Consider the following 25,911-nt stretch of genomic DNA (forward strand, 5'->3'; position numbering starts at 1 on the left):
CCACTTAGAGGGGGCTTGCCCCCCCCCCCCCCCAAAAAAAAAAAAGAAAAATCTCTCTTGCCATGAAGTCCCAGCTTTTCAACAATTAAGATACAGGTTTTGGAAAGTAAACACCGCATGGCGCACAGAATTTGAATGCATCACAAGGCAGCCTTTTTCATTTTGCAGCACTAATGTAAAATTAAGGAGAGTTTTCAAATTTTATTGCTCTTTTCTTTTGACCTAGTCTATCCCCTCACCCTGAAGGTGCTTATAATCTGTTAAACTGTTATTATTATTCCTCCCATGACGTTGCTCTCAGCAATCCATTGCAGGCAGCTCACAGGCAGCAGCTCCTGTGCTTCAGAGCAGGTGAGTTCCTGGGACGTGTCTAATGCTGTGAGAAACACTCCAAACTTGTCATCTCATGGGAAACTTACTGAAAATTACCAGATCTCTTTCCTTCTGCCAGCATCCCATAATCACAAGCCATCAGAAATAGCATCCCAGTGCTGCACAGATCCACTTGATCCCTGTGTGCTCAACCCCTGTAAACCTAGTGGCCAGTTAGTTTGTGGAGCTACCTTGATGATTTCCACCTTGTGGAACAACAGATTGCTTAATTTTACACAAGTTCAAACTTCTGCTGTAGTGCCAATGCACACACCTGGGGGAACCTTTTAACTTTCAGATTCCAAACCAAGGGTAATGATTGGCATGTTGGCCTGAGAGGAAGAAGCTGAACCCATGTATTTCCTACCTTGCTGATTCTGTGTTGTTTCTTTGATTTAAAGAAAGATTGCAGGAACAGGAACTAATGCAAACTCCATTGCCTCATGATGAACACAGTATTGGTCAATACAGCACTGCATTGATGAATACAGTAATCTTATTTTCAGACTGTTGGTGTGGGAACACATTTTACTGCAATGGGCTCAGCCTGGTGGACAGCACTTGGGTCAAATGATGAGGAAACATTCAGTGTTTGCTAGCAGGGATCACAGTTCAATATCCTACCTTCTGTAAACTCAGATTTAGAATGTGCTGCACAGACTGCCTCTGCCCCAAGGAGTTTGCAGTACAAACAAAATCAGAGCAGAGTGCACTGAGGAAAGCAGAAAGGAAATACCTAAGATTGGAAAAAAAAAAAAAAGAAAAATCTTCAACTTACTATTGTTGACTCATATTTCTGGCTATTATATTAAATATAAAATGATATGAGAGCAAAAACAATACCTGGAAACTCCACGTTGTCCAAGAGTAGGAGAAATCTCTCTGTACAGGGTTTTAGTATTATAAGATTTTTATAAGTCCATGACTTTGCAAGTTCTGTTGCCATAAGGATTGGCAGTGAAGCATAGTAAAGCAATAAAAGGGCAAGGCGGGGAGCCAAATACTTCTGTTTGTAATTGTGGTGGTGATGTGCAGAGCAGCAGGAAGAGCAAATCAAATGCAGATGGTTTCTGTATGAAGACCTGACTTTTATTGGTGATAGTGCTCAAGGTGGTGCTGGTACTCCCCTATCCCTGAAAAAAGGTTTGCACTGGGCATCTTTTAAAAGGGATTGCAGGGAAGTGTCCTGCACATCATGGATGGTGCTGAGCTGCAGTCTGAATCTTCACTTTGGTTATCCTCTTTTCTCAATGAGATCTCTGTCAGGTCTTACCAACCACTGGCAGTCACTCTTCACCTAAACTGCTGTGGTATTGACAGAAAGAAGGTTGGAATCCACACATTTTCCAGCACAGAGGCATGACCTCATGTGCCTTCAGTGTTCCTGGCAGTGACTTCTGCTTCTTCCTAGACACTCCTTCCTCCCAGTGCTGCAGTATTTCCTCCTAGGTGATAACCTAAGTTGGTTTTATTACTGTGTAAGTCCTTTGGTTTTTAGACAAAAAAAACCAAACCAAACCTTTTTGTGCTTCAGGGCTATTATAATACAATTTCTCCCCATCTTCATTTTCGAGACTGAATCTCATCTCTTTCAATATCAGTTTGTGGGTCATGTTCAATGACTGTAATCACCATTGCTCCTCTTTTCTGAGTGTTTTCCCTCGGTTCCATGCAGGCACACAGTTTGTGGTGATTGGGGTGGGGCTGAGCCTCATCCCCAGTGGGCACAGCTGTGAGGAGCAGGGAGCAGCACTGACAGCAATGAGCCATGGAGTGCCCAGGGACACTGACCAACCACCAAAGGGAGCAGAGGGCACACAGGTGCTGTGCATCAACATCAGGGGATAAAAGGCTGGGCTGAGGGACAGGAAGGGTAGATGCTGGCAGCCTTCTTTGGTGATGGTTGTACTTCCACTATCAGTTCCACGCAGCTCCTGGATTCCTGCCCTGGAATTTCATCCAGGGTTTGTAGCTGAGGTGAACCTGCGAGCAGCAGAACAGAAGGCTTTTTCCCATGCCATACATGTGGCTGGCCTAGCCTGCATCTGGGGCACGTCACTGGCCTGTGTTCAGATGGGATGATCCCGTCTCACAGAGACATGTGACATCTGTGGCTCTTCCCCTGTGGCAAGTGTTTGTTGCTCCCTCGCTGCAGGAAATTAGGTCTGTTATGCACAGTTACCTAGGTTTTATCTCCTGGCTGTCTCCTGGGTGCCTGTGAACCCTTTCCTTGGCTGTCTAGGTGGTCTCTCTCTCCTTTTGTGTTCCTCTAGGAAAAAAAGCATGCACAAAACCTTTTGCTGATGGCTCTGGGATGAGCAGGTAATCCTTCCTCCTTACCTCCTCGCTTCTCCTTGAGGAGCAATCCTGACGTGGAGAACAACGCTGGGATGTAACTGCCCTCCAGGAGGAACCTATTAAAGAGCTCATATCTCCCCTCTCAGGGGCATGGGTTGGAAGGTTGCTTGTAAAACATCAGAGTAGATTGACTGTGCCTCGCCCACAGCGCTGCCTGCCTGCTCAGGAAGGACATGGAAGCGTGCACACAAGAGCAATAAAAGCTCTGAGAAGACTGCAGGTAGAGAATAAGGCTGGTGAGAAAAGCCTGGGAGAGTTAGTTGATTTTTCAGTGGTTAAAAGACAGACACTTTGCTAGCTTGCCTGCTTACATACAGAGAGAGACAGATATTTATGGCAGGGGAATCAAAGTAGCAAGGTTAAGGAATGGAAAGAAGGTTTTGGAAAACTCTACTTTATGGCACCACCGAGGGGATGAACTGTGGGTGATGTTGGGAGCGGTAACTCAGGTGACCTGTTCTTCTCCTCTGCCTAAGGAAGTGTCAGACCTTTCAAATCCCACAGCACCACTAGGTGAATACTCTGCCAAGGAAAGTAATCTTAGGCTCTTCATAAATTATTCATATTTAATTCATACTTTTATGTTAATACACCCATAATCATGGTAACTCAACCCATTTAGAACTGTGCACCTACAAACAATGGAAGGGACCCAACAAGTGGTCTTGTTGGCACGTGGAAGTTGCACCCCAAACATGCATGTCACTGCTGCTTCAGCAGGACAGGAAAGCACAGATAGACCAAACTGCACATCTACAAAAATATCTGGACCTCTTCCACTTGGTTCTCATGTATTTGGCAGGACGGAGACTGAAACTGAGATAAAAACCTTGTTTGCCAGGCCTGGAATAATCCCAGTGGACACTTGGGAGAGGGAGCAGCCATTCCCAGAGGGTGCAGCTCTGCATGGTGCTAGCAGCAGAAAATACAGAGGTGGTCTCTATTCAGTATTGAAATTTTTTTTACCTTGTATTTGAAATCATCTTTCTGAGACTTTTTTGCAGGCTTTGAGGATATTCAGTAGCTTTGAGGTATGTCCCATTTTGAATTTCCTCTTAAATTACTCGCTTGTCCATCCCTCCTACTGAGATCACCTGGGAACTGGTCAAGGCTCCCTCTGAACTAAGTATCAGTGTGACACCTTCAGAAACCTTCTTCCTAAAATAGCAGGGAGGGTTGATGCTGACAGCACTCTTTGTTTTAAAATGTAGTGCTTTGCTTGTCCTGATCATTTTGTTTTGAGGAGATTTCTACTAAAATACATTTAACAGAACATTTTTATTAAAGGCTTTGTTTGTGAAACACAATTGCTAGACAATGCATTCTTATGATGAAGCCTCTCCCATGGAGATTATTCCTTTTGCTAATTCCTGGAAGGCAGCTCTTCAGTTTCACAAACCTTTTTGTATTTGAAACCATAAAACCCTACACACAGTTTTAAAACTGAGCTTTTGTCCAGTGGCTCATTAGCTTAGTCACATCAGTGTGTTATGCACTCTGTGAATTTAATGTTTTGGTTTTTTTGTTTTTTGGGGTTTTTTTTTGTTTTTTGGGGTTTTTTTGCTTGGCTTGAAGTTGTGAGATGATATCTGGTCATGGGTTTAAGGTTATTGTTGACAGTGCTGAGCAGCTGTACACAAGCAGATGCAAAAGCTTAAGAGCAGATGCCGTAATTACAGAATTACAGATGTACTCATTAATTCTTGTTTCTAAATTTACCTCTTTATTTTTTCCCTCCCTCTTTTTAGGCTGTACTCTTTAAGTGCCAAGTGTATTTTCCAAAAGCGTCTGCTGAGGATGGCTCACTCAAAAGCACAGCCCTGCATACAATGAAATTTAAGGCTGTATCTGGTAGTAAATGCAGTAATAACCTGATTTTTTTTTCTCCTGTGCATCATCTCTGTATAAATTATCTAGGTTACTGGAGCATTTGGCACTCAGCAAGCATTACCTGGCCCTGTGCCAAATGAGACACACAACTTTCGTTGCTGTGGTGCCTGAGTTGTACAAATAAGCTGCTTTTTAGGCCCACAGGAAGAAAAACACGTCAATTGAAATGGTTAGGCACCTTTCCTTGGTCACATTGGAGAGAAAAAAAGATGGTATCGTAGCCATTGTGCAGAGTTACACAACTCAAAGGGGCATATGGTGAGAGCAACATAAATCTTTTCAGTTGGCATTATTCTGTTGCATGGTTGCTGTTTTCTGTTTTGTAGCAGATGACTCACATAATGGACCCCTTTCTGGCATAGTTACTGAAGTCAGTAGGATTTACAGCAGCAGGATTTTTGATGTAAGTTAATTATGATTTCAATACCAGGAAATAAGCTCAAGTTCAGAAGAATTTAAAAAAATAAAATCAAAGTGCTGCTCTGTTTCCTTGCAGTCTGATGCCATTATTTGTCAAACTGATTATCGAATATTGGTGTTAATCGAGTTAGTCTTAATAAGATGTATACATAAATATACCCAAAAACCAGAGGAGCTGAGCTGTCCTTGTACATAAATTGGATAATTTGATGAGCTGCAACAATATAAGTGTGGTACAGGAAGCTTGATTAGAAAGTACTGATGAGCTGAATGCTGTATAGTATAAAAATTAGTACAGAATTTGATGTTCTTTGTTGTTTTGTGATGATTTTATTAGTTCAGCAACGTATTTATAATGTTGTATCTGTATATTAAATTAAAGAGCCACAAATACTGGTGGTCATGATTTGCAGCACATTTTCTAAACCTGCAAAGTACAAAGTTAATAAAAAACCAACATATGCTAAGCCCCAGAACTAAAAGTTTAGTGTTCCTTGTGGGTGTGCTGAAACACAGTGAATCAATATGATTTTGAAACTACTTGCATATTTTTAATGACCTTCTGTACAAAGAAAGTAGAGGTAGTGTGCTTTGTAAGTTGCTTTTTAATGCTGTTCTGATGTCTGTGGTGCTTTACGAGGGGCTGCTAGAAACATAGGAAAAGACTTTTGTCTAACACAAATGGAAGAAGGATGGCTTCATAAGTGTCAAAGTGCTTTATGTCAGTAGAAAGTTACTGTTTATGTTTCTGCTGGTTATTGGGCAGACATCCATCAGCCTGAAAAAGAAGAAATGGGTTGAGGCAGCAGGCAGGGATTTACCAGAGGTGCCAACAGGTGCTCGTGTATCCTAGGAATGGGAATGTCCGGGAGACCTGAAGACCCCAAAACACGGAAGGAATGTCAGAGCATTTGGGCCCCTCTGGCACATTCAAGGTCTCCTCTTCTTTTGAGGTTGTGCCCCTCCAAGCTGTGCTGTTGGTCTGGGCTTACAAAGTCATATTGGGAGGCTTATTCTGCTTTGTAAGGTTTTTCTTTGTGAGAGTTTTTTGGGGGTTTTTTGCTTTTGCTTGTTTTTTCTCTAAGGGCTAAGATGGGAGAAGCTGTAGAGCCAACATAGGGTATAATTATCAAAGGCCTCAATTGTGTTGCTCTCTGAAGTCGATAGATTGTGGGGGAAATGAAAGGAGGTTTTGCTCAGCCTGGTTCCCTTCAGCTGTGGGTCAGACCCAGTCTGCAGCGAGGGCTTTGTGGGCAGGATGGATTTGGGGAGGAGAGGTGGCTCTGTAGCTCAGACATTGTCACAACAAAGCCGTTTGGAGCTGCTCTGCCATCCAAGCATAACATTGATATCAAGCCACGAGAAATAAAATGTTTCCTTGTGCTTTTGTAGGCCAGGATGACAAAACTGGATATAAAGTGAATCACAGAATGGTTTGGGTTGGAGGGGACCATAAAGATCATGGGCAGGGACACCTTCCACCAGGTTGCCCCAAGCAGCATCCAACCTGGCCTTGAACACTTCCAGGGATGAGGCATCCACAGCTTCTCTGGGCAGCCTGTGCCAGGGCCTCAACACCCTCACAGCAGAGTTTCTTTTCTATAGCATTTATTAATGCAAGGCAGGCTGTAGGTTCTGGCAGTCTAGACTGAACCGTAATGTTTCTTCTGGCTTTTCTCATTAATTTTGACAGATTTGAGGGGCTTGCATTGCTGCACAAAGAGGTTTCAATTAACCCCTCTAACTTGCTTGTATTGTAGGCTCATTTTAATTCACTCAGCAGTGTTTGCCAAGTACCTCAGTCCATGCTGTATATTTGTGCAAAGAGAAGCATTAACCTTGCTGGAGTCTCTTGGGATTTGTTTTGGGGTAACTGAAAACAAAATGTGACTCCAGCCATCAGTTAGCATTGTTACAAATATTCCCCCTTCACTTCTTCCTACTGTTGTTATTTTTAACCTGAATTACTGTACTCATAGCCTGTAGCTTTCTCCCTGAAGCACACTGCAAATATGGACAGCATTTTGCATACCATCTCACGCCAGGGAATTGCCATGGCCTGCTTGGAGGGCATCTGGGACTTACTGGGCTTCAAGAAGTTAGAAAGCTGCTGGGTGTTGTTTGGTGTTGCCTGTGTAAGAAATGCATTTGGAAAAAGGCACAATTAATAGTTATCAGAAGATGTGTTAAATACACCAGCAGTTCATCATATTGAACAATATCTTCTTCTGAGACAAAATATGACATGTCAGCAAATGGCACACAGGAGGGAGTGTGTCAATGATTCATAAACCATGAAGCAAAGGTAAATAACAGCTCCTGCTTTTCTCTACTGTAGATTGGTCATAGGAAAGACTGAAGGAGTGACTTCAGTTTACACTTCAGTTTTTGGGGGCTGAGATTTCCTGCAAGAGGTTTCATCCTGCCTTTGTTGTTAGTGACCATAGAGATTTTGGATAATGTCACTTTCTGACTGAAAGTAAGGAGTGATGAGGGCTCAGGCTGGCAGCCAGATCTGCCCTGAATGCACTGTGCCAATCACATCACCTTATGCCTCTGGCCCTTGTTTTTCCCCTTTGAAGGACCGATACCATGATATTTTATTATTACCAAGATACCTTTAATCATGTTGGAGAAAGTCTGCTGGAAGTTTGTAGAAGGCTGCAGTTGATAAATGCTGGAATTGCCATTATTCATTTCTCACAAATGCTGATATTTCAAGCAATATGTTTCCAGATAGGTGTGGGTATTTTCAGCTTTAGCATGGTTTTAAGCAGAACATCTGAATCTCTACTTCCTCTGCCATTGTAAGAGAAACAAATCCCATGTAAAGCACACCATGAAGTCTTTGGGGCATGATGCTGTCCCTGTTGCCCTATCACCAGCTGTTCATTATGAAATTATGTTGGTAATTACGCTGTTGTCTCCATTAACATTATGAGCTAGCGGAGGCATTTGAGTTGTTGCCATTTTTTAAATTATTCAGAAGTCTTTGCCAGCCTTTTTTTCCTTCTTTTAACTGCTTGATGACTTCCTCAGAAAGCTTTCAGATTTATTACACTAGTACCTAGAAAATACTTTTTTACAGAAAAGTTTTGCTCTGTTTTTCTGCTGTGTTATGCTGAGGAAAATAAAATAAGGTGTCACACCTTACGGAAGGATCAAACCAGGCTGAGATTTAGCAATCTTGGTGGTGAGGGGGGCATGAATGGTACAAAAAAACCAGGAAACAAAACCCCTCAGCATTGTTTTTTAGACCTCTCCATGATCCCCAGGTTTGTTGATGTAATTTTCTTACTAAGAGTTAATGTGCAACTTTCTTTGGGTTTTTTTTGTATTAAATTTTGCCTACTCTGTTTCTATTTTGCTGCCCTGTAATATAATATAATCATTTAACTGTAATCCATTCAAATTTTGTCCTCAAAATACTTTTTTTTTTCTCAATTGTCTATAAAACTATTGAAATGCTTCAATTGTGAGCATACAATGAATGATCATTGTCTAATCTGTTCCACATGGGTAGTGGGCCAGTTTGTACATTCAGTACACAGCACTCCTGAATTCAGTTAAAACCAGAAAGACTGAGACTGTTGCAACCTACAAGATCTTTAGAAAAAAAAACTACTTAAAAAAAATAAATTCCCATGCCACATCATAGACACCCTACTGAAGACACAAATCAAAGGAAGTGAAACAAGGGGAAAGCACAAGGAAATTGAGCTTAGGTTCAGTCTTCAAAAGACAGAATTATATCTTTTAGTTGTGTATTTTGGGATTCTTGAACTCTGTTAAGAATTTCTGAATCTCTTTTGGTTACACTTGAACATTTATTCTGATTTGGTTTGTTTTGTTGGGGTTTTTTTGGTTTTTTTTTTTTTTTTTCTGTGTTCCTCAGCAGGGAACTGGTGATTCTCAGCTCTTCTAAAATTCCTCCCATACATTTTAAATATCCAGAAACTTGTAGTAATGACCAGTGGTGGTGAACTTCCAAAGGATCAAAGATCTGGCACAATCAGGATAATAACTGAAAAACCCAAGTGCTATAATACAAGGAATAGCTGAGTCACATCAGTCGGGACATCAGACAGGGACCTGAGCATGAAAAGGTTCTTTGGTTTCTCCTAGGCTTGAAATACCATGGGAACCATTCTCTTGTGGTATATCTGCATCCTGCCACACTGAAATTAAGATATACACAAGTGCCAGTATATTTCTCTCTTCTTTCTTTTTCCCCTCTAAAGGTTTGCTAAGATTATCAGAACTCAAAGTTTTTACTTGATTGAAGGGAGGCTTTGGTTTGTTACAATTGTCAGCTGCTAGTGATATTTCTGACCCAGTAATCAGGGCTTGCTTACGACTATCCACAATAAAAAATACACAAAGTCAGTGAGAGATTGGCTGTGCTGCAAAGTCAGGGTTGGGAAGAGAGATGTAATATAGGAATATGTCAGGATCTGGGCTATTGCAAGTTCTTATTATTGATTGTAGCATCCAGAGAGCTTAACTTCATAGTTTGCTGTAGGTGCTGCATCTAGGGAAGAAGTAGTGGATGTTTAGGAACCAATAAAAGTCAAATCTCTGAATTTATGCTCAAATAAAACACTTCATATTCTTTATTAAGGAAGATGACTGTAAGAATCCCACATAAGCACACTGTTCCAGCTATTTCTGTGAAAGTCTGGGGTTTACTTATTTTTTCTTCAGTGAACAAGGTCATGTGTGCATTTACAGATATGGTGAAATGACATGTTTCAAAAGGTCTTTTTAAAGACAATTTAATTAGTCTTTAATGCTTGATTTTCTAAATTTGCTGTGTCAAATCCAAAGTCCAACAGCTGAGTGAGAAAATTCAAAAAGGTGGGTGAGGGAAACAAAAATTGTTGGCTGACATGAAGAACTCTATAAGTGGAGTTTCAGCCACTTTTCACATTCCTGGGCCAAAAGAAATGTGTTATTCAGCTATTTAAAATATTTTTGGAGATGAACGTTTTTAGTTATATGCAAATTTGAATCTTCATGGTTTGGTAGAAGACTAATATAGAGGTTTTTATTCAGCTTCAAGAAGGGCTTTATTGCAAAACCTCATCACCAGAAACAGCAACTTTTTCAAGAAGAGGTAATGTAGACATGTTGAATTTAGTTGGGGAGAAAAACTAGGTTTTGGAGGCACGTAGGACTTTGTTTTTTCGGTTCAGGTGTAGGAGTTGGTCCAACAGACAGTGCATGAGCCTACTGTTATCATGTGGGACTGTCTTAATGATTGCACTAAAGATCCCATAGCCATGGTGGACCAAAAAGATGACTGGGGGAAGAAAGATATGCCTGGAGATCCCTCTGCCTAAATAAAAATGCTGAAGTATGGGAGGAAAGCAGAATAAAGGAGGGCTGGTGTGCCCAGTGGGTTGAAGTTCTTGACCCTGCCACTGTAGCCCGGGTTGCCAGTTGGCTCTGCTGAGGGCGGCCACATGAAAAGGTCCAGCTGTGGCCACAGAAAAAAGCTTTCCTGGCCTCAAGTGGCCTGTGGCCACAGGGAAGGGGCCCTCCCTGACACCAGATGTGAAGCTGCTGCACAAGGCTGTAGTCTGCAAAAGAGGAATATGGTGAGGAAGGCATTTCCCTGAAATTTGTAGGAGGATGCAGAAATATTTGGAATTTCTAGCCCTGACAGTTCCCTGCTAGCAGCCTCTTGGTGCTGTGGGGGGAAAAACCTTTAGTCATTTCTATAAAATGGCCTTGTATTTCTAAATGTGAAACAGGAAAGAAACACATTGGCCTTGTGTGTTTTATTGGCTAAAGTTTATTTAGATTCTTAGAGGGATTCTTCTCAGGAAGGTGCCACATATGAAACCCTTATAATGCAAAGCATCAGTCAGCATTCAGTCCTGTATCTTAAATAAATCTTAAATATATCTTAAATGTCAGATTGTTTTCGGTGAGTACAAGGGAATAGTGTCTATAGGGAATACAGTGTCTTAGTGTCTCTAGCAGTGCTTTTTCTGCCATGGCTCTGGGTAAAGAGGTTTTCTTTTGCTGTTTGGTCAGCCTTCAGTGATGGGATGGATTTATCACATCATCCTGATGACTGCATGTGTCTTAAATGTCACACCTGTAAGTTTAATTAGGTGATTTATTTAATTTAGAGGTGTGACATTCCCATTCTTGAACTTCTAATGCTTGCATTTTCTGACTTTATCCCTTTTTTTTTTTTTTTATTTTCTGGCACAGACTGAAATGTTCTTACCAATTCAATCCATTTCTTATTACATGGCAGTAGACCCCATTTAATTAAATGCAGAGTTATAAGCCAAATGGGTCCCAAATGTATACTGCTTTAAGAAAAAAAATTCCAAAAAGAAAAAAAAAAAACCCTCCCTAGCAAGTGTTTGCCAAGTGTTTGTGTTGGTTTGGCAGGTATTTGGAATTGAGTTTGTGACCAGAGGTGGTACAAGATGCAGAAGAAGCCATGTCTTTATTAGAAAGTCACCCCTTTTACCTGGGGAAATGCTGTAGGGACGTGTGTGTGCACCCAAAGGATGGGTGGGTGGAGAAGGTTTTCATGGTCCTTAGTGCCAGCCCAGCTCAGCCTTGGTGCCCCTGGCATTTCTGGGCAGAGCTGGGAGAGGTCCCGGTGTGCTAATTAGTCCTGCTGCAATGGAGTTCAAAGTAACTCATTCCTACAATCAATCTGTTTTTAAAACTGTATGAATGTTGGCTGAGCTATCCATGTTGCTCATTAACCAGTACTGACAAAATAACCTGTGTTTCATTATGGTTCTGGTGGTGAGGGAAGGGGAAAAATAACTGCTGGTGGCATTTCTTATCAGTTTTATCCCTTGTACCAATTGGATGTTTATCTCTCATTTGCTGTGAAGTTGGATCATGCTGGGTTTCCGTGTTTATGATTCTGTATGTTTGGATGTGTGTTTTAAAGTCAGCGTGCTGTTACTTTGTTAAATTAGCCAAGGTTTGAGTAGTGCTTTCCCTAATCCAGTTTTAATTCCCTCTGGTGCATGTGAGACTGTGTCTCTTTTGAGGGAGCAGAAAATGATGTAGTGCTTAAATTACCTTAAAATACTGATTTCAGAAATAATTAGAATCTTAGCATTGCTTGCTTTGCCTTTAGGAAAACTAATTTTTTTTAAATCTTCTGTGTTGGAAATGTCAGTGTCCTGTCCTGGCTGGTGGCCTTCTGCTGGGACAAAATTGTTTCTTTTCAGTGTCTTTCATCTGGACTTTGGCAAAAAAAAAAGTTAGATGTAACCACAGTGGGTAGCACATTTCCAGACAATGCCTTATTGTCTGCACAGGCTGGACACAGAGACCTTGCATACTACTTAGAATCAAGATTGAATTACCAACCTTTTGGGCATTTTTATGTAAAATGCTCTTTATTATGGTTTTCTCATAGCTCAAGTATGAGTCACTTGCAAGCCATAATAGATTTTGGCTATGCTGCATGATGAAGTGTTCTGGATGCAGTGAAACATTTAATCAAGACTCCAGGCAGTGCAACTCCCAGTGGTCACCTTAACAGATAGGGGGGGAAAAAAATAAGGAGAGAAAATGAAACGATTATGGCACCTTTTCTTTACAGCACTAGGATCAGTATTTCTTAGGGACAAGAGAAGGAAGTAGCTTCTTTTTGAATTTTAATTTTAAATGATGATGAAAGCAGATTTATGCATTAGGAAGAAATTTCCCAGGATGAGGGTGATGAAACACTGGCACAGGTTGCCCAGAGAGGTGGTGGATGTCCCATCCCTGGGAACGTTTATGCCAGCCTGGATGGGGCTCTGAGCAACCTGGTCTAGGTGAAGATGTCCCTGGTCATTGCAGAGAGCCTGGTCTTGAGGGGTCCTTTCTAACCCACATTATTCTATGATTCTAGGATTTTTCTGATAATGTCAATTAAATCCCAGTGCCTTTGATCGCTCTGATCTCCCAACACTTTATAATGATGCTTTGTAAAAGTTTCTTGGTCAAAAAACATCAAATCACCCTACTAAACTATACATAATAGGATATTAACTCCAGGAGGGTTCTGCAGTGTTGAAATGCTGGAGTTGGACCCCACAGATTAAAATTACCTGGGAAATTCCAGCACTACATATTAATCATAACAACATTTATAAGTATCCATGCAGGTTTGTTTAATGGACAAAGCAAAATATGTTTCCAAAGTGCATTGAGCCCTAAATTTACAAACAATTTCAAGGCTGGTGATCATTAGTAATTCCTGATTCTGTGAGGTAAAAGGAAATATTTCTATAATCCCTATTCTAAATTAATGTTATCCCGTATACAGGGTTGATGTTTTATTTGCTTTGGGGCACTTGAAGTGGGCAGTGGTGGGGCCTAGGACAGCTTTCACATCCTGTCTTTCATCAAGCTTGACCTCAGACATCAGAACTAAGTCTTTTAAACCTGTCTTTTTAAATTCCTTTTTTTCCCAAACAGTGCCTTTTTAGCACTTTTCCCCCACATTTTCTCCCCAGCTGCAATCTTCCCCCTGTTAATAGTGGGATTCTTAACAACATTACATTTCTATTTAACAGGTTTGCTGGCCTGCAGCACAATAGACTAATGTGATTTTTATTGTGCTAGCATGCACTGGGATTGTTTGCCTCCTGGAAAATGGGATATTCAGATGCCTCATTCAGCCTCAGCTATTGCCTTGTCCCAAGATATTTTCTTTATAAATGGGCTTTCCATCTTGTTGTGAAAATTGTAAATGTGCATGATCAGTAGTTCAGGTTTTTCACCTTCCTGAGCTATTATTGAGTATTCAAGTAATTTCAAAGCATAAGTGTTTATTTTTTTACTCTTACTGTTTCCCAGTGATTTATAGCAAGATGAGAAACTGCTTCAAGATGGGCTATGGGATTTTATATTTATTTATGTAAAATTTTATTTCTTTTAAAGAGGATTTTTCTTTTTTTTTTTCCTGAAAATTTCCCATTCCCTTGCCTCTCCAGGGCATTTTGGAGGAAGCACCCATGTACTGGTCCTTAAGCACTGAGTGTAACTGGTGTGAGTGGTCAGTCTGATTCCTCATGTCAGTTTAAAAAAGGAATCTACCGATGCATGTGTGTTTTCCAGGATTAGGGAATCATTGTTTGCTGGATGAAGAAGAAGTCTGAAGTGATGAAGGCAAGAAAAAAAAATAGACTAGTGTTGGCCAGGATCTTCAGTCAATTACATGGATGGGGTGAATTAATAGTTGTATTCTTTCCTTCTATCATCATGAATGATATTGCTTAGAATATTTACCGAGGGAGGGGGAAATAAAATCCTTTCACTTTTATTCAGTTCAAATTGATAATGTGCTGCCATAGTCCCCAGCAAAGAAGAAAAAGCTCCTTAATTTTGTTTTAAGATGAAGGATCATCTAATGGCTTAGGCATAAACAAAAGTCTCCAGGGTGATTTGTGGCGATGCTGCTCGTGGATTATTAGAGGGTATCTCCTGAGAGGCAGTGAGCAAAGGGAAGAAGAATGACTCAACACCATATAAATGGAAAGAAAAGCTGTTGCCTCTGCACTCTGTTTGATCTTTAATCAAATACTTGTAGCTTTTGAAGAGGCATCGAACGTGTGAGGCATCTGGGAGTTCCCCCTCCTCAGATCGTGTTCTATCTATAGATCTCTGATCCACTGTGTGCCATGGATAGAGCAGCTCCAAGCAAGAATTGCTCTTTGGGGACTCCCAGGGAAACTTGCTGCTGCCACGTGAGCTCATTCATGTTTCCTGTGTCATCTTTTTTCCTCCTCTCGCTGTCATTTGATAGGTGGAAGAACTTCAGAAAGCTGTTCTGTCTGTAAACCCTCCTGACTTTGGAATAAGAGAAAACTAAATGTTAATAACTGTAGTAAAACAGAAAGGGTCTGGCCAAGTGAGCCCTTTGGTTTATGGAAGGTGTTATGATTGGTTAGAATTTGGCACAGTGCCTTGCAGGGTGACGTTTTATTTTACATATCTTTGTAGCTCATAAACCCAGCCACTAAAATAATTTCTTTTTCCAGAATAAAACTCTCATTTTAAGCTTTTTATGTTGAGCGTGGAACTTGTCTAGCCTGTTCAGTAATAGTTAACCTGGGGTACTGGTATTTTTGAAGTGGAATTGGTGATTTTGCTCAGAGAAGTGAAATGTCATCTTTTAGCAGTTTAATTCAACAAATTATTTTGAATAAGCTGAAGACTAGTTTATGTACTAAATGCTTTAATAGAGCTATGTGCTTTAAAACTTGAGGCCTTGATGTGATTCCTATATCTGTTAACAGCTGAGATTTATCTGAATGGAGAAAGAACTATTTTTCTAACATCCACATTCAGAGTAAATTGTGGCAGAACTGTTTGAGGTGAGTGCTTCCCTGCCTCAATCTGTTCTGAATTTGTTTAGGGAGGAAAAAAAAACCAAAAACCAAAAAAAAAACCATGAGAGGCTAATTTGAACAGCAAATAAGAATCCTAACAAGATCAAGGCAATTAATACTTCCTCTGCTTTTAAAATATCTGTGACCACAGGCTGCAGCAATCAGATTGTCACAGATGAGGATGGGCTGGCCATCTGTAACTGTGGCAGGGGCAGGGAGTTATTGTGAGAATGTTGTTAAGCCTGTGAAGGAGAAATTTGATTCATGCACAGGGAAATTTGTGGTATTGTTTGGCTTTCTATATTGCAGATCTCTGTGGTTTGTTGTATGCCTCTGTTTTTGCATCTTAGTTTGAGTCAAACATTAAAACAAGCACACAAGCAAAACTAATAAAAAAAAAACCCCACACAAAGATGGTTTGCATAGAAATTGATATGTAAAATTACTGTGTTTATTTTACAAGGGTTAGTAAATAAACAATGTGTATTTGTCTGAAGACTAAGCTCTGAGGGAAAGCTTTGATTTTCGATCTTTTTTTCTACATGTATTAAATGTGTGAAGGAAAAGCACTGTACTAGAATTCGTACAAGAGTGGAGTGATTTTGTGGAGATTTACGTGCATGTGGATTGACCAAAGCTTTCTGACTTTTTTTCATTTTCCCTTGAACAACAAAAGCAAGACAATATTATGAATCTATTCATCAGTTTTCCGTCACAGTCTTAACAGATTTAGGAGAGCCTGTAACTATTTGTGTTCTCATGGCTTCTGCAGAAATTCAAGGCTGTTCAGAGGAGCAAAGCCCCCATCAGTGCCTGCACCACAGGAGAGGGCAAGTTATATAATATATAAATAATAAAGGTGCAAAGACACTTAACTATCTTTGCTGTTTCTGTGTTTTATTATATTTGAGTCCTCTGAGTGGCAGTAAGAACTTTTGGTTCCTGTATTCAAGTTGCTGTTGTTACAAATAGGAATTGGGGATTTGTCAGATGGAAAGTTGCAGACATTGTTGTTGCATAGTGCAGTACTTTGAGTGCTGTGAGGTGGTTGGTTTGTGTCTGCCTTTGCATCCTAGATTTGCGGTGAGTGACAAGTTTGAGGTCAGGGAAGAATATTCCTCATTTTGGATAGATTTGGACAAGGGGGTGGCAATTACCACTTTCCATGTAGCCTGGGCACGTTGCTTCCTGCAGTTCTACAGGAATTGACCTGTAATAGTTCCTTCCTTCCAAGGTTTGGATGTATCCCTTCAGCTCCCTTGTTTTCCATCCTGCGGTGTATCTGAGGTTTCAAGGCCTTTGGTTTCCTAGATACTTATTCTTGTACTTGCTGCTGTCGCTGGTGAGTGCTTTGCCACCAGTGTGAGCTGGGAGAATCATGTGTGCTGAGATCAGGACATGATCTGTGGGACCATTTTGAATGTGACTCTTGTGTGGCAAACACCTGGTGGCACCACCATGACCACCTTGTCTTGCCTTCCTTAAGTCCAGGGCAGAATTACAGTTAATTTTTAATTGGTAGCTTATGATAGTAATCAAACCATGTGTTTCCTAAAGTGACACACATTGATTTCTTTATGCAAATGTGAAGTGGGATTAGAAAGATAAAAGCAGTTGGTTGGGAAAAGGTTTAGTTTAGATCTTTGATTAAAGCTTTGTGGAATTTTCTCTTTTCTTTTTCTGCTCCAGTGAAGGTGTGATAAGATACTCTGCAATCTTCCAGTGCCCTGTGTCAATGGAAGACTTTGTGATTTTCGTTCTCCTGTGGCTTCTCCTTCCGGGTGGAACTTAGGGAATTATTTCAAAGTGAAATTAATTTGTGAGCTCCTGGATATTCAGTTTACATCCAATCTCATTCAGGATGTATGAGATCCTCTCTTTAAATGAAATGTAACAGACTCTTGTTTGGAGAAAATGTGAGGTTTTTGTAAAATCTTTCTTCATAGATGTCTTAGACCAGGCTGGATGAGCCCTGAGGAACCTGGTCTAGTGAGTGGCATCCTCATCCCTGGCAGGGTGGGTGGAACTACATCATCCTTTATGTCCCTTCCAGCCCACATCATGCTGTGATTCTATGATTACTTCAGTGGAATTTCTGCAAATGAGTGCATCCAAGGATCTTACTCCCCAGGTCTGCAGTTCTGTTTGTAAGCTGAAGTAGTAAATTCTAGCAGAAGTAAAAAGATAGCTTTAGACACAGATGCTAGTTAGACTTAGCCAATGGTGAATTATGAAGCAATACCCATTATCTAAGCCTTGTGGATAAGTAATAAATCATGGTGTAAATGCTCTTAAAAAATGTCGTGTTCTTTTCTAAAAAATTCTGATCTTTATTTGGGAATTTCTTATTTTTCCACCATCTAAAGCATGTCTTTGGTATAAAATACAGTTTCTTTGTTTACTTGTGAACTGATTTTTCAGAATAAAATTACCTCTTTTATTCTTCTTTTTTTCACTTCTCTGGAATCTGACTTTATAATTAACTTATTTGTCCCCCAACCCTTAGCCATCTGTGTTCTTGGATCCTCACTATTTCACATTATTCAAGCTGTAGGCAACGCACAGCTCCTATCCCAAGCCCCCAGAAGTTGTCACATATTTTTCATATCATTTGTACAAAGGGCAATCTCTCATCATGGAAGTGAGTTCTGGTGGTGAAATGTCACCCGCAGCAGAAACATTAGCTGGGAATGACATGTGTGGTAGGAATAGATGAATTGCAGAGCTGTGCAGCTGCTTTACCTTGAAGCCCTGTCAGGGGAGATGCTGCACTTTGGGGGGGAAAGCAGGAGGAGCGTGCTGTGCCAGTTCCATGGGCAAGGAGGGCTGGCAAAATCCTTCATCTGTCATTTCTATCACGTCCCTCCCATTTCTGTGATTAATTGTCACACAGTCTCCTTGAAAACCAACCTAGGCTGGCTTCTTCTCTGAAAGTTTGTGTCTGGTGAGGTGGTTCTCAGTCACTGCTCATGGTGCTCTGCTCAGCACTCCTTGTGCTTCTGCTGTCAGGGATATAAATTTAACGATAAAAACTTCTGGGTTGATCTGTCTCAGGCTGTGAATTGTTTTGTGTACTATTCTTGAGTCTCCAAAGGGATTAAATAGGGGATAAATAAATAATGGCCTTCTATAAAAGACTCCTGTCTCTACTTCCAGCACATACAGCTATTATATTAATATTACATTAATATTAATATAACATTTCCTCTGTGTTTGGGATCATCCTGGTGATCGAGTCAGAACAGTTTGGCAATTGGTGGTTCCTATGAAAACAGAACAGAGAAGAAAATGCTATGGCAGGGGACTAGAAACAGTAGAAATGGTAGACTTTGGATCACCAGAAATATCTGTGTTGGTTATATTCAGAGCAGCCCAATCCATATATTTTCAACTGAGTTCCTGGAGAGTCCTTGTGGATAAGGGCATAGCAGATACTGTAGCATAAATAAGATTTTGTCTGTTGATTCAAGTAATCCATACCTTTGCATTTTATCTTTCTCTGTTCCTCGGTTCTTTCAGCTATTCATTTTCTCCTTAGTGGGTCTTGAGAGTTTGGTGACTGTTTAATATTTTGGGTCCAAAGCCATACTTTTTTTTCCATGATAAATATAAAACAGCTGTGTCTTCTTTTTCTATTTTGGAATATTACATTCCAGACCCAGCAACAAGAGAAAATGTAGCTCTGCATCTTTTTGAATTAGCATCAGCAGGGCAGCAATCTTGCTTATGAAAAACTAGGGATAAAGATCACAAAACAACCTTTCAGGAACTATCATTCTTACTTGGAAAGGCATACAAATATGGCATGTGAAAAGAACATTTGTTGAGTTTTGGATAGTCAAGGAGAGTAGATGCTAGTGGGTGCTCCTAAAGCAACGTTTATGTTTGCAATTAGAGGAGAGTTTTGAGAGCAGGAGAAAAGCAGATTATTTGTTATAAAATATATTAAGTGCAAGAGTGTTTTTTCCCCCTCTCGGAACGGAGAGTTGCCAATATATAAACATTTCAGAGAGAATTTTACACCACCTCATCTTTATGTCAGGCAGCATTTAATGGTTGAACGATCTCCTGCCCCGGCACTTGGCAGTTATTCTCCAGGGGCTGACTTTGAGGATTACAATGACAGTCTATCAGTGGATCTCTTCCAGTATAAACTAGGCTAGGACCATTTAAAATCAGTTGCTATCAACAAGTCAAATTAACTTTATTTGTGTTAGAGGTTTTCCTAGGAGTATTTTATAACAATGTGGAATTTTAATATCCGGACGAGCTTTTCTTGCTGTTGGTGTGATTTGGGAATGTGCTAATTCATGTGATTAAGAGCAATTTACCTGATTCCTTTCAGAATTACTTTATTAGTAACGTTCAGGTCCAGTGCTCACTCCATTTTTTTCCTATTCCTTCTTTTTACAGGTAGAAATAACACTTCAGGATATCAATGACAATCCACCAGTATTCCCTACAGACATGCTTGACCTGACTGTAGAGGAGAACATAGGGGATGGATCTAAAATCCTGCAGCTGACAGCCATGGATGCTGATGAGGTAGGAGCATGATTTCAGTTTTCAATGTTGGTACATTGAAAAGTGCCGTTCTGGACATGTTTTTACCTGTTTTCTTCATCCCTTTGTGTGAGCTTAGCCTTAGGAATCATGGCAGTCATTCACAAAGTTCTGTCCAGTATTGTGGAGGTCTAAGCTAACTTTGAAACCAAGATGTTGTAGTTGAGCCCAGTTCCAAGGTGTGCAATAGAATTAACCTGAGACAATCCTTGGAGAACAGGTAAAACTCTGATAATGCCTGCTTTTCCTTTGACTAGACCTAACAAAGATCAATATTATCCCTTCTAAAAGAAGGTTTTATTTTACCAAAAAGAGGGGAAAAGAAATAATGATAAAATATGTGCTCTGTACATGAATCTGTTTGCAAAAGAATTTTGCCCTCTGAGATTCATTATTATGAGAATGCTGCAACTAAGATACTATGAAGAAACTACTATGTTATTGATGCATTCGTTTATTTTAGAAACTTAAGTTACAAACATGTTAATCATGTTTTTTTTTGTTTGGTTGAACTATTTCTTTCCATGAGGAAAATGACTAAAAAGTCAATATAATAGTACAAAAAGTTTGTGTTGTCATTAAAATACAGTGTTACACTAGACAACAACAAGCAGTTCTTGTTTTCCAATAAAAGAGCAATTCAACCTCCTCAGGAGAATTTTATTCCTAACCTTTAGCTTGGTTAGTCTTCTGTGATTGTTAATTGGTGTACTTAATCTTACTGCTACAGAGGGAACCATGGGAACACCCCCAGGAATGGTGCGAATGTGATTGTAAATATTTTGGTTTTCCCTTTATTTTCTAGTAGTAGCCTGATACACAGACAAAACCAGAATTTTGGAAAGGTGTGCACTTGTGTAACAAAAATTCTAGCTGCTTGTTTTTCTTTTAGGAAGCAGTAAATACTGAGCTACCACTCTGTGGTGTGGTATGGCAAATATATCTAAGATTATAGCAATAATGCTCCAGCCTCTTTAACCATTCCTGAACTGCCCCTAATCTACTACCCATTCTGAAGCACTCCACCCAGTGGGAAGTGATTTATTACCTTAGAGAGAAATCGGTCAGTGTTTTTATCAAAAGGAATGATTTCAATTTCCCTGCCAGAACATTTGTAATTCAAACTCTTTACAAGGAGCCCAAGTTTTCCTAGTGATGTGCAGCTTTGGGCTGAGATGCCTTTTTATTCCCCCTTGCTTTTTGAAGCTGAGGGCAAAGTATAAACCAGTATCACACCTGGCTGTGGTTTTAGCTGCACCCTGTTAGAAGGACTCTGGCTGGTCAAACACGGGGTGAAGAATGGGGTCACCTCTGAAAATTCCCATCAGATGTAATGGCTAAGCCACACAATTGGAGGAAAGCGTGTGACATCCCCTAGGCACACCTGAGCACACAGATGGAGCACTGCACGCAGCTCTGCAGGGCTGGGCACTGCAGAAGCCTGCTTTCTTTCTAAATTTCCTTTTATCAGTTAGCTCAGTCTGACTCTTTGAAACAGCACTCCAGAGAGAAAGTTTGGCATGGGTACTCTGGTAAGGTCAGGTAACTAATGCTTGGCTCTCCTCTCACAAATACAAGCAGGTGTTTATCTCTGTTAATTTGCTTTTTTAGGCGGAAGTATTTGAAACAGCCCTAGAATTCCTTTCTGCCTGATCTCTTTGATCTGCTGTTCATTGCAGAAGTGCCACTGGCGCATCAGCAGCAGCAGGTTTCAGCTGTCAAACCTGAGCTCTGGCCTGGCACCAGAGGAGGGCAAAGTAAATATCTCCTTGAATTTCTAGGCACCATCAGCACACAGGGTTTAGATACTGTATATGATGTTGGAGGCTACCAAACTCTAAGTATCCTTAAGCCTGTCTTGGAAAAAGAAGTAGATGACATTTTTCTGTGTAACATTACTTTTCCTCAACTTTCCTTTCAACCAAAATGCTCAAAGTCCACATGAATGCTTCTTTTTTCCCCCCCAAAATAAATGAAATTTTTTGACCCAAAAGCAAATGCATTTGACTTGCAGCACAACCCAAGAGATCAGAACTGTGATTTTAATGATGTGTGATTTGTCACCTTGGGGTTTTTTATTTACATGGGTAAATGTATTTCCATGCAGAAACTGACCTTTGAGAGGCTGCTGCAAGCACGGCCTCCATGAGTTTCTCCTGACCACGAGCTGTGGCCCTTGCCCTGCGTGGTGGCTGGAAGTGCTGCCACGTGGCTGCCCCAGGTCCTCCCTGCTTCCATGCCTTCCTTCCTCCCTCTCCTGCTCCCTCCATCCCATCTCCAGAAAGCAAGAAAGGCAGAGCTGATCCCACTGGCAGGAATTTAATTTAACCTTCAAAGATAAGGATCAATGTTAGTCTTGTTTTACGATGTCACACTGCTTGGTGATGCTGGTTTGAAACTAAAACAGGTAACAGAGTTTTTTAGTATTGATTGGATGGAATCTTTTTATGAAGAGTAGAGCACAAAGTATCTGGGTAATCTCATCATTTCACATCTCATAAATAAAAACTGTGTGCATGTGGGGCTGAAGAAGGGACTGGGCAGGAAGGCTGTTTATTAAAGGAAACTGCTCTGAAAAATAATCCCCAAGCGCAGTTACTGGAACAATCCTTGCCTTACTGCAAGTTATGATGTGGTTTTCCTGGCGAACGAGGCGATTTGACCACTTCTGTTCTGGCTTAGGGAGCCAATGCCCTGGTGACATACACCATCATCAGCGGTGCAGATGATAGCTTCCACATTGACCCCGAGTCGGGCGAGCTGATTGCCACCAAGCGCCTGGACCGCGAGCGCCGCTCCAAGTACTCCCTGCTGGTCCGCGCCGACGACGGCCTGCAGTCCTCGGACATGAGGATAAACATCACCGTCAGCGACGTCAACGACCACATCCCCAAGTTCTCCAAGCCAGTGTACTCCTTTGACATCCCAGAAGATGCCACTCCAGGTAAACAGGACATGGAAATATGACCGCTGGCTTCTCAAGTGGTTGTTTTCTTTGTTAAGCTGGTTTAAGCAAGAGTGTCTTTTGATGCTGAAAATGGGGGCTGTAAATTAAAAAGTGTTTAGATCAAAAAAATGTTTTCAAATAGTGTGCTCTATTGCACGTTTCCAGGTGAGAAATGAATATTACTTCCAAGATTTATACAGATTGCTAGTACAAAAGCAGTATCTGCCAGTAGCGTCTTAGAAGCTTATTCTAAAACATGAATTAACCAAAGAGATGCAAATTATGTGGTGTTAGCTTTTAAGCTTTTATTAGGGTTTTCACAAGCATGGGAGTCTCAGCTTGGGAGAACCAAGGTTACCCCTATGCCTCCAGCTTTTGCACTCTGCCCCACAGTCCGTGTTCCAAAATTTTGTGGTCTTTTGCATGAAAGAGTTACAGTGTAATCAGCTGTGCCTCAGGAATCTGATCTGGAAGTAATTGAGATGTCTGTATAGCACAGAGTGCTTTGGATGCTGATCCCCAGCCATGGTCTTTTCTCTCAGAGCCTTGAGTCTAGGTCTGTTTCAGCAGCAATAACCCTGGAAAAGGCAAGCCTAATTCCCTCCACATGAAAATGAGACTTGTCTTGTTAATTATTTACAGGGTGTACCTTAGTGCTTTATAGCCAGCTCAGCAGTGGTGGGTGCTGAGGAAAAAATAGGCTGATTTTGTATTAAAGTACTGCATCTTCTCCTGCTCTGCTCTGCTCTCCAGAAGTCTGGGAGCAGTTGGCAGGCTCACCCAGAGGGGAGGGACCATGAGGTTTCCCCTTTGAGGTTCAACTTTCTATCCCAGAGAGTAATCCCCATTCCCCTTGCAGTTAAAGAAACATTAAAGCTTGAGATCATCAAATGGGTGTGAAAGATGCCAGCATATCCAGCTGGATTAAAGGGGGTTATAGCACTCTTCTTTGTTCTGATGATATAAGCAGTTTTCATTATCACGTTGCTTGAAAGTAGTGAACTGTGCTGCACGTAGCTCATCTGGTTCCAGGGAAAGGAAACTTAATGATTTCTTTTCTTGGAAATGAGCTGATCTTAATTATAATTAGTGTTCGAAATATTAAAAAGTGACACTTGATTTCCAAACTCTGGTCAGATAGGTCAGCTATGCAGAAATGAAAACACTGGCACAAATTCACAGGGCATTGAATTTCAGAAAACAGCGGAGAACAGACCCCTATAGGGTTTCTAGTTTTCTAACCACAGTTACCCTGCAAAGGCACTGTTTCAAAAAGCAGAGCTGGGTTATGCGGTTGGAAAGAAATATATTTGGGTTCTGCCTTTGGAAAGAAGTATCTAGAAGGTTGCAGAACTTGTGATTGTCTGCGGCAAAGGGAGGGCCCTTTGAGTCTTAGGGGGACAATGTCTAGCAGGACAGAAGGTATTTTTGCCCCTGTTGATATCTAATCTGCATAAGTTAAAAAACAGTTTTGAGAAACTTTTTGCAATAGTTATTCAGACAGTGTTGAGGCTTGAGTTTCTCTGGGAGGGCATTTCTCATCTGTGGATCTGCTCGGTGCTGAGCTGGCTCTTGCCTGTTGCAAGTGCCTGAAGGTGCTGTGCTGTTGTGCCTTGCAGGCTCCTTGGTGGCAGCCATTCTTGCCACCGACGACGACTCGGGCGTCAACGGGGAGATCACGTACACGATAAGCGAGGATGATGAAGAGGGAATCTTCTTCCTAAATCCCGTCACCGGGGTCTTCAACCTGACGCGGGCCCTGGACTACGAAGCACAGCAGTATTACATCCTCACCGTCCGTGCTGAGGATGGGGGAGGCCAGTCCACGGCCATCAGGGTGTACTTCAACATCCTGGATGTCAACGACAACCCTCCCATCTTTGGCATGGCCTCCTACAGCACTTCCTTGATGGAGAACCTTCCCCCTGGATCCGCCATCCTCAACTTCAGCGTCACCGACGCCGATGATGGTAGGAGTTCCCTGACACTCTGTGGTTGTAAATCTGTGCTTCACCTTAGCAATGTGTTAGAAGACTTACTCAAAAAAGGGAAAATTAGGGCTCCCCGTAAGTTGCTGCTCTCATATGCTTAAATTTTCATTTAAATTAGACCTAGGTCTGCCAAGTTCTTTTTCTGGTGTTTTTTTTCCAGTTGGTTATAAATCTGAAGAGAGTTGTGGTAATATCAGATGTTATCTGCAGTCATCTTAAATGCACTATAACTTTCAAGTCTATCGTGAAGACCGTTGTCATCTGCAAGTTGCTGATACATGGAAGTTAAAAAACATTGAAAAAGATCTTAGGAAAACTTCCCATTGAAATGAGCTTTAATATTGGAATTATTTATGGCATCTAGAGGGTGTTAATGTGCTGAGTGTAAAAGGTACAATTTTTATAGCTTGCTTAACCATTTTGCCATACAGTTTGTGACCAAGCAAGAAGAATTATAGAATATGACCATAAAATGCATAAACAGCATTCCATCGTGTACCACATTTTCTGAAGTGTCCACAGACATTACCCTGTGTAACCTAACGCAAAATTCTTCATAATTCACAGTGACTTTACAGGTGAAGGTTATTTTTGTGACATGTTGAGCAACCTTGTCTCCTCCCAACGTGACAGGGGCTCAGCAGAGCCCATGGAAGTGTCTCGCACTGAAATGTGCTTCAAGGACAAAGCACCTACATGCTTCAAGGAATCCCTGTTTGTGCACCTAAATTAACTGAACCTACCAAGGTTGCTCAACAAAGCAGTTTTTCCTCAGGAAATGCTGAGTTGTTGCACTCCAGCATTTTTGTGGGGAGATAAATTTTGCGCTGATGAATGGAACTTTCCATGGTAAAAATTGTGTAACTGGTTTTGAGATCAAGCTGAGGAAGGGAGAAGAAATTTCATAGCCAGGAGATTCCATTCCAAGATAAGCTAACAAATCAGAAGCCATAACGTTGTGATACTGGCTGTTTTTGCATGAATCTCTCTTTCACCA

General features: G+C 41.0%; 1 protein-coding gene across 1 annotated transcript in view; it reads left to right on the forward strand.

Annotated features, from left to right (window-relative positions):
- Positions 1 to 25,911, forward strand: part of FAT4 (FAT atypical cadherin 4) — a 124,650-nt gene that overhangs the window by 43,959 nt on the left and 54,780 nt on the right. Inside the window, exons 2-4 of the mRNA XM_041482301.1 lie at positions 19,827 to 19,958; positions 22,659 to 22,920; positions 24,543 to 24,893. Of these exons, the coding sequence (XP_041338235.1) occupies positions 19,827 to 19,958; positions 22,659 to 22,920; positions 24,543 to 24,893 (745 nt within the window). The remainder of the gene's footprint in view (positions 1 to 19,826; positions 19,959 to 22,658; positions 22,921 to 24,542; positions 24,894 to 25,911) is intronic.

The sequence above is a fragment of the Pyrgilauda ruficollis genome, unplaced genomic scaffold (genome assembly GCF_017590135.1).
Source record: "Pyrgilauda ruficollis isolate IOZ18807 unplaced genomic scaffold, ASM1759013v1 scaffold58, whole genome shotgun sequence".
NCBI lineage: Eukaryota > Metazoa > Chordata > Aves > Passeriformes > Passeridae > Pyrgilauda > Pyrgilauda ruficollis.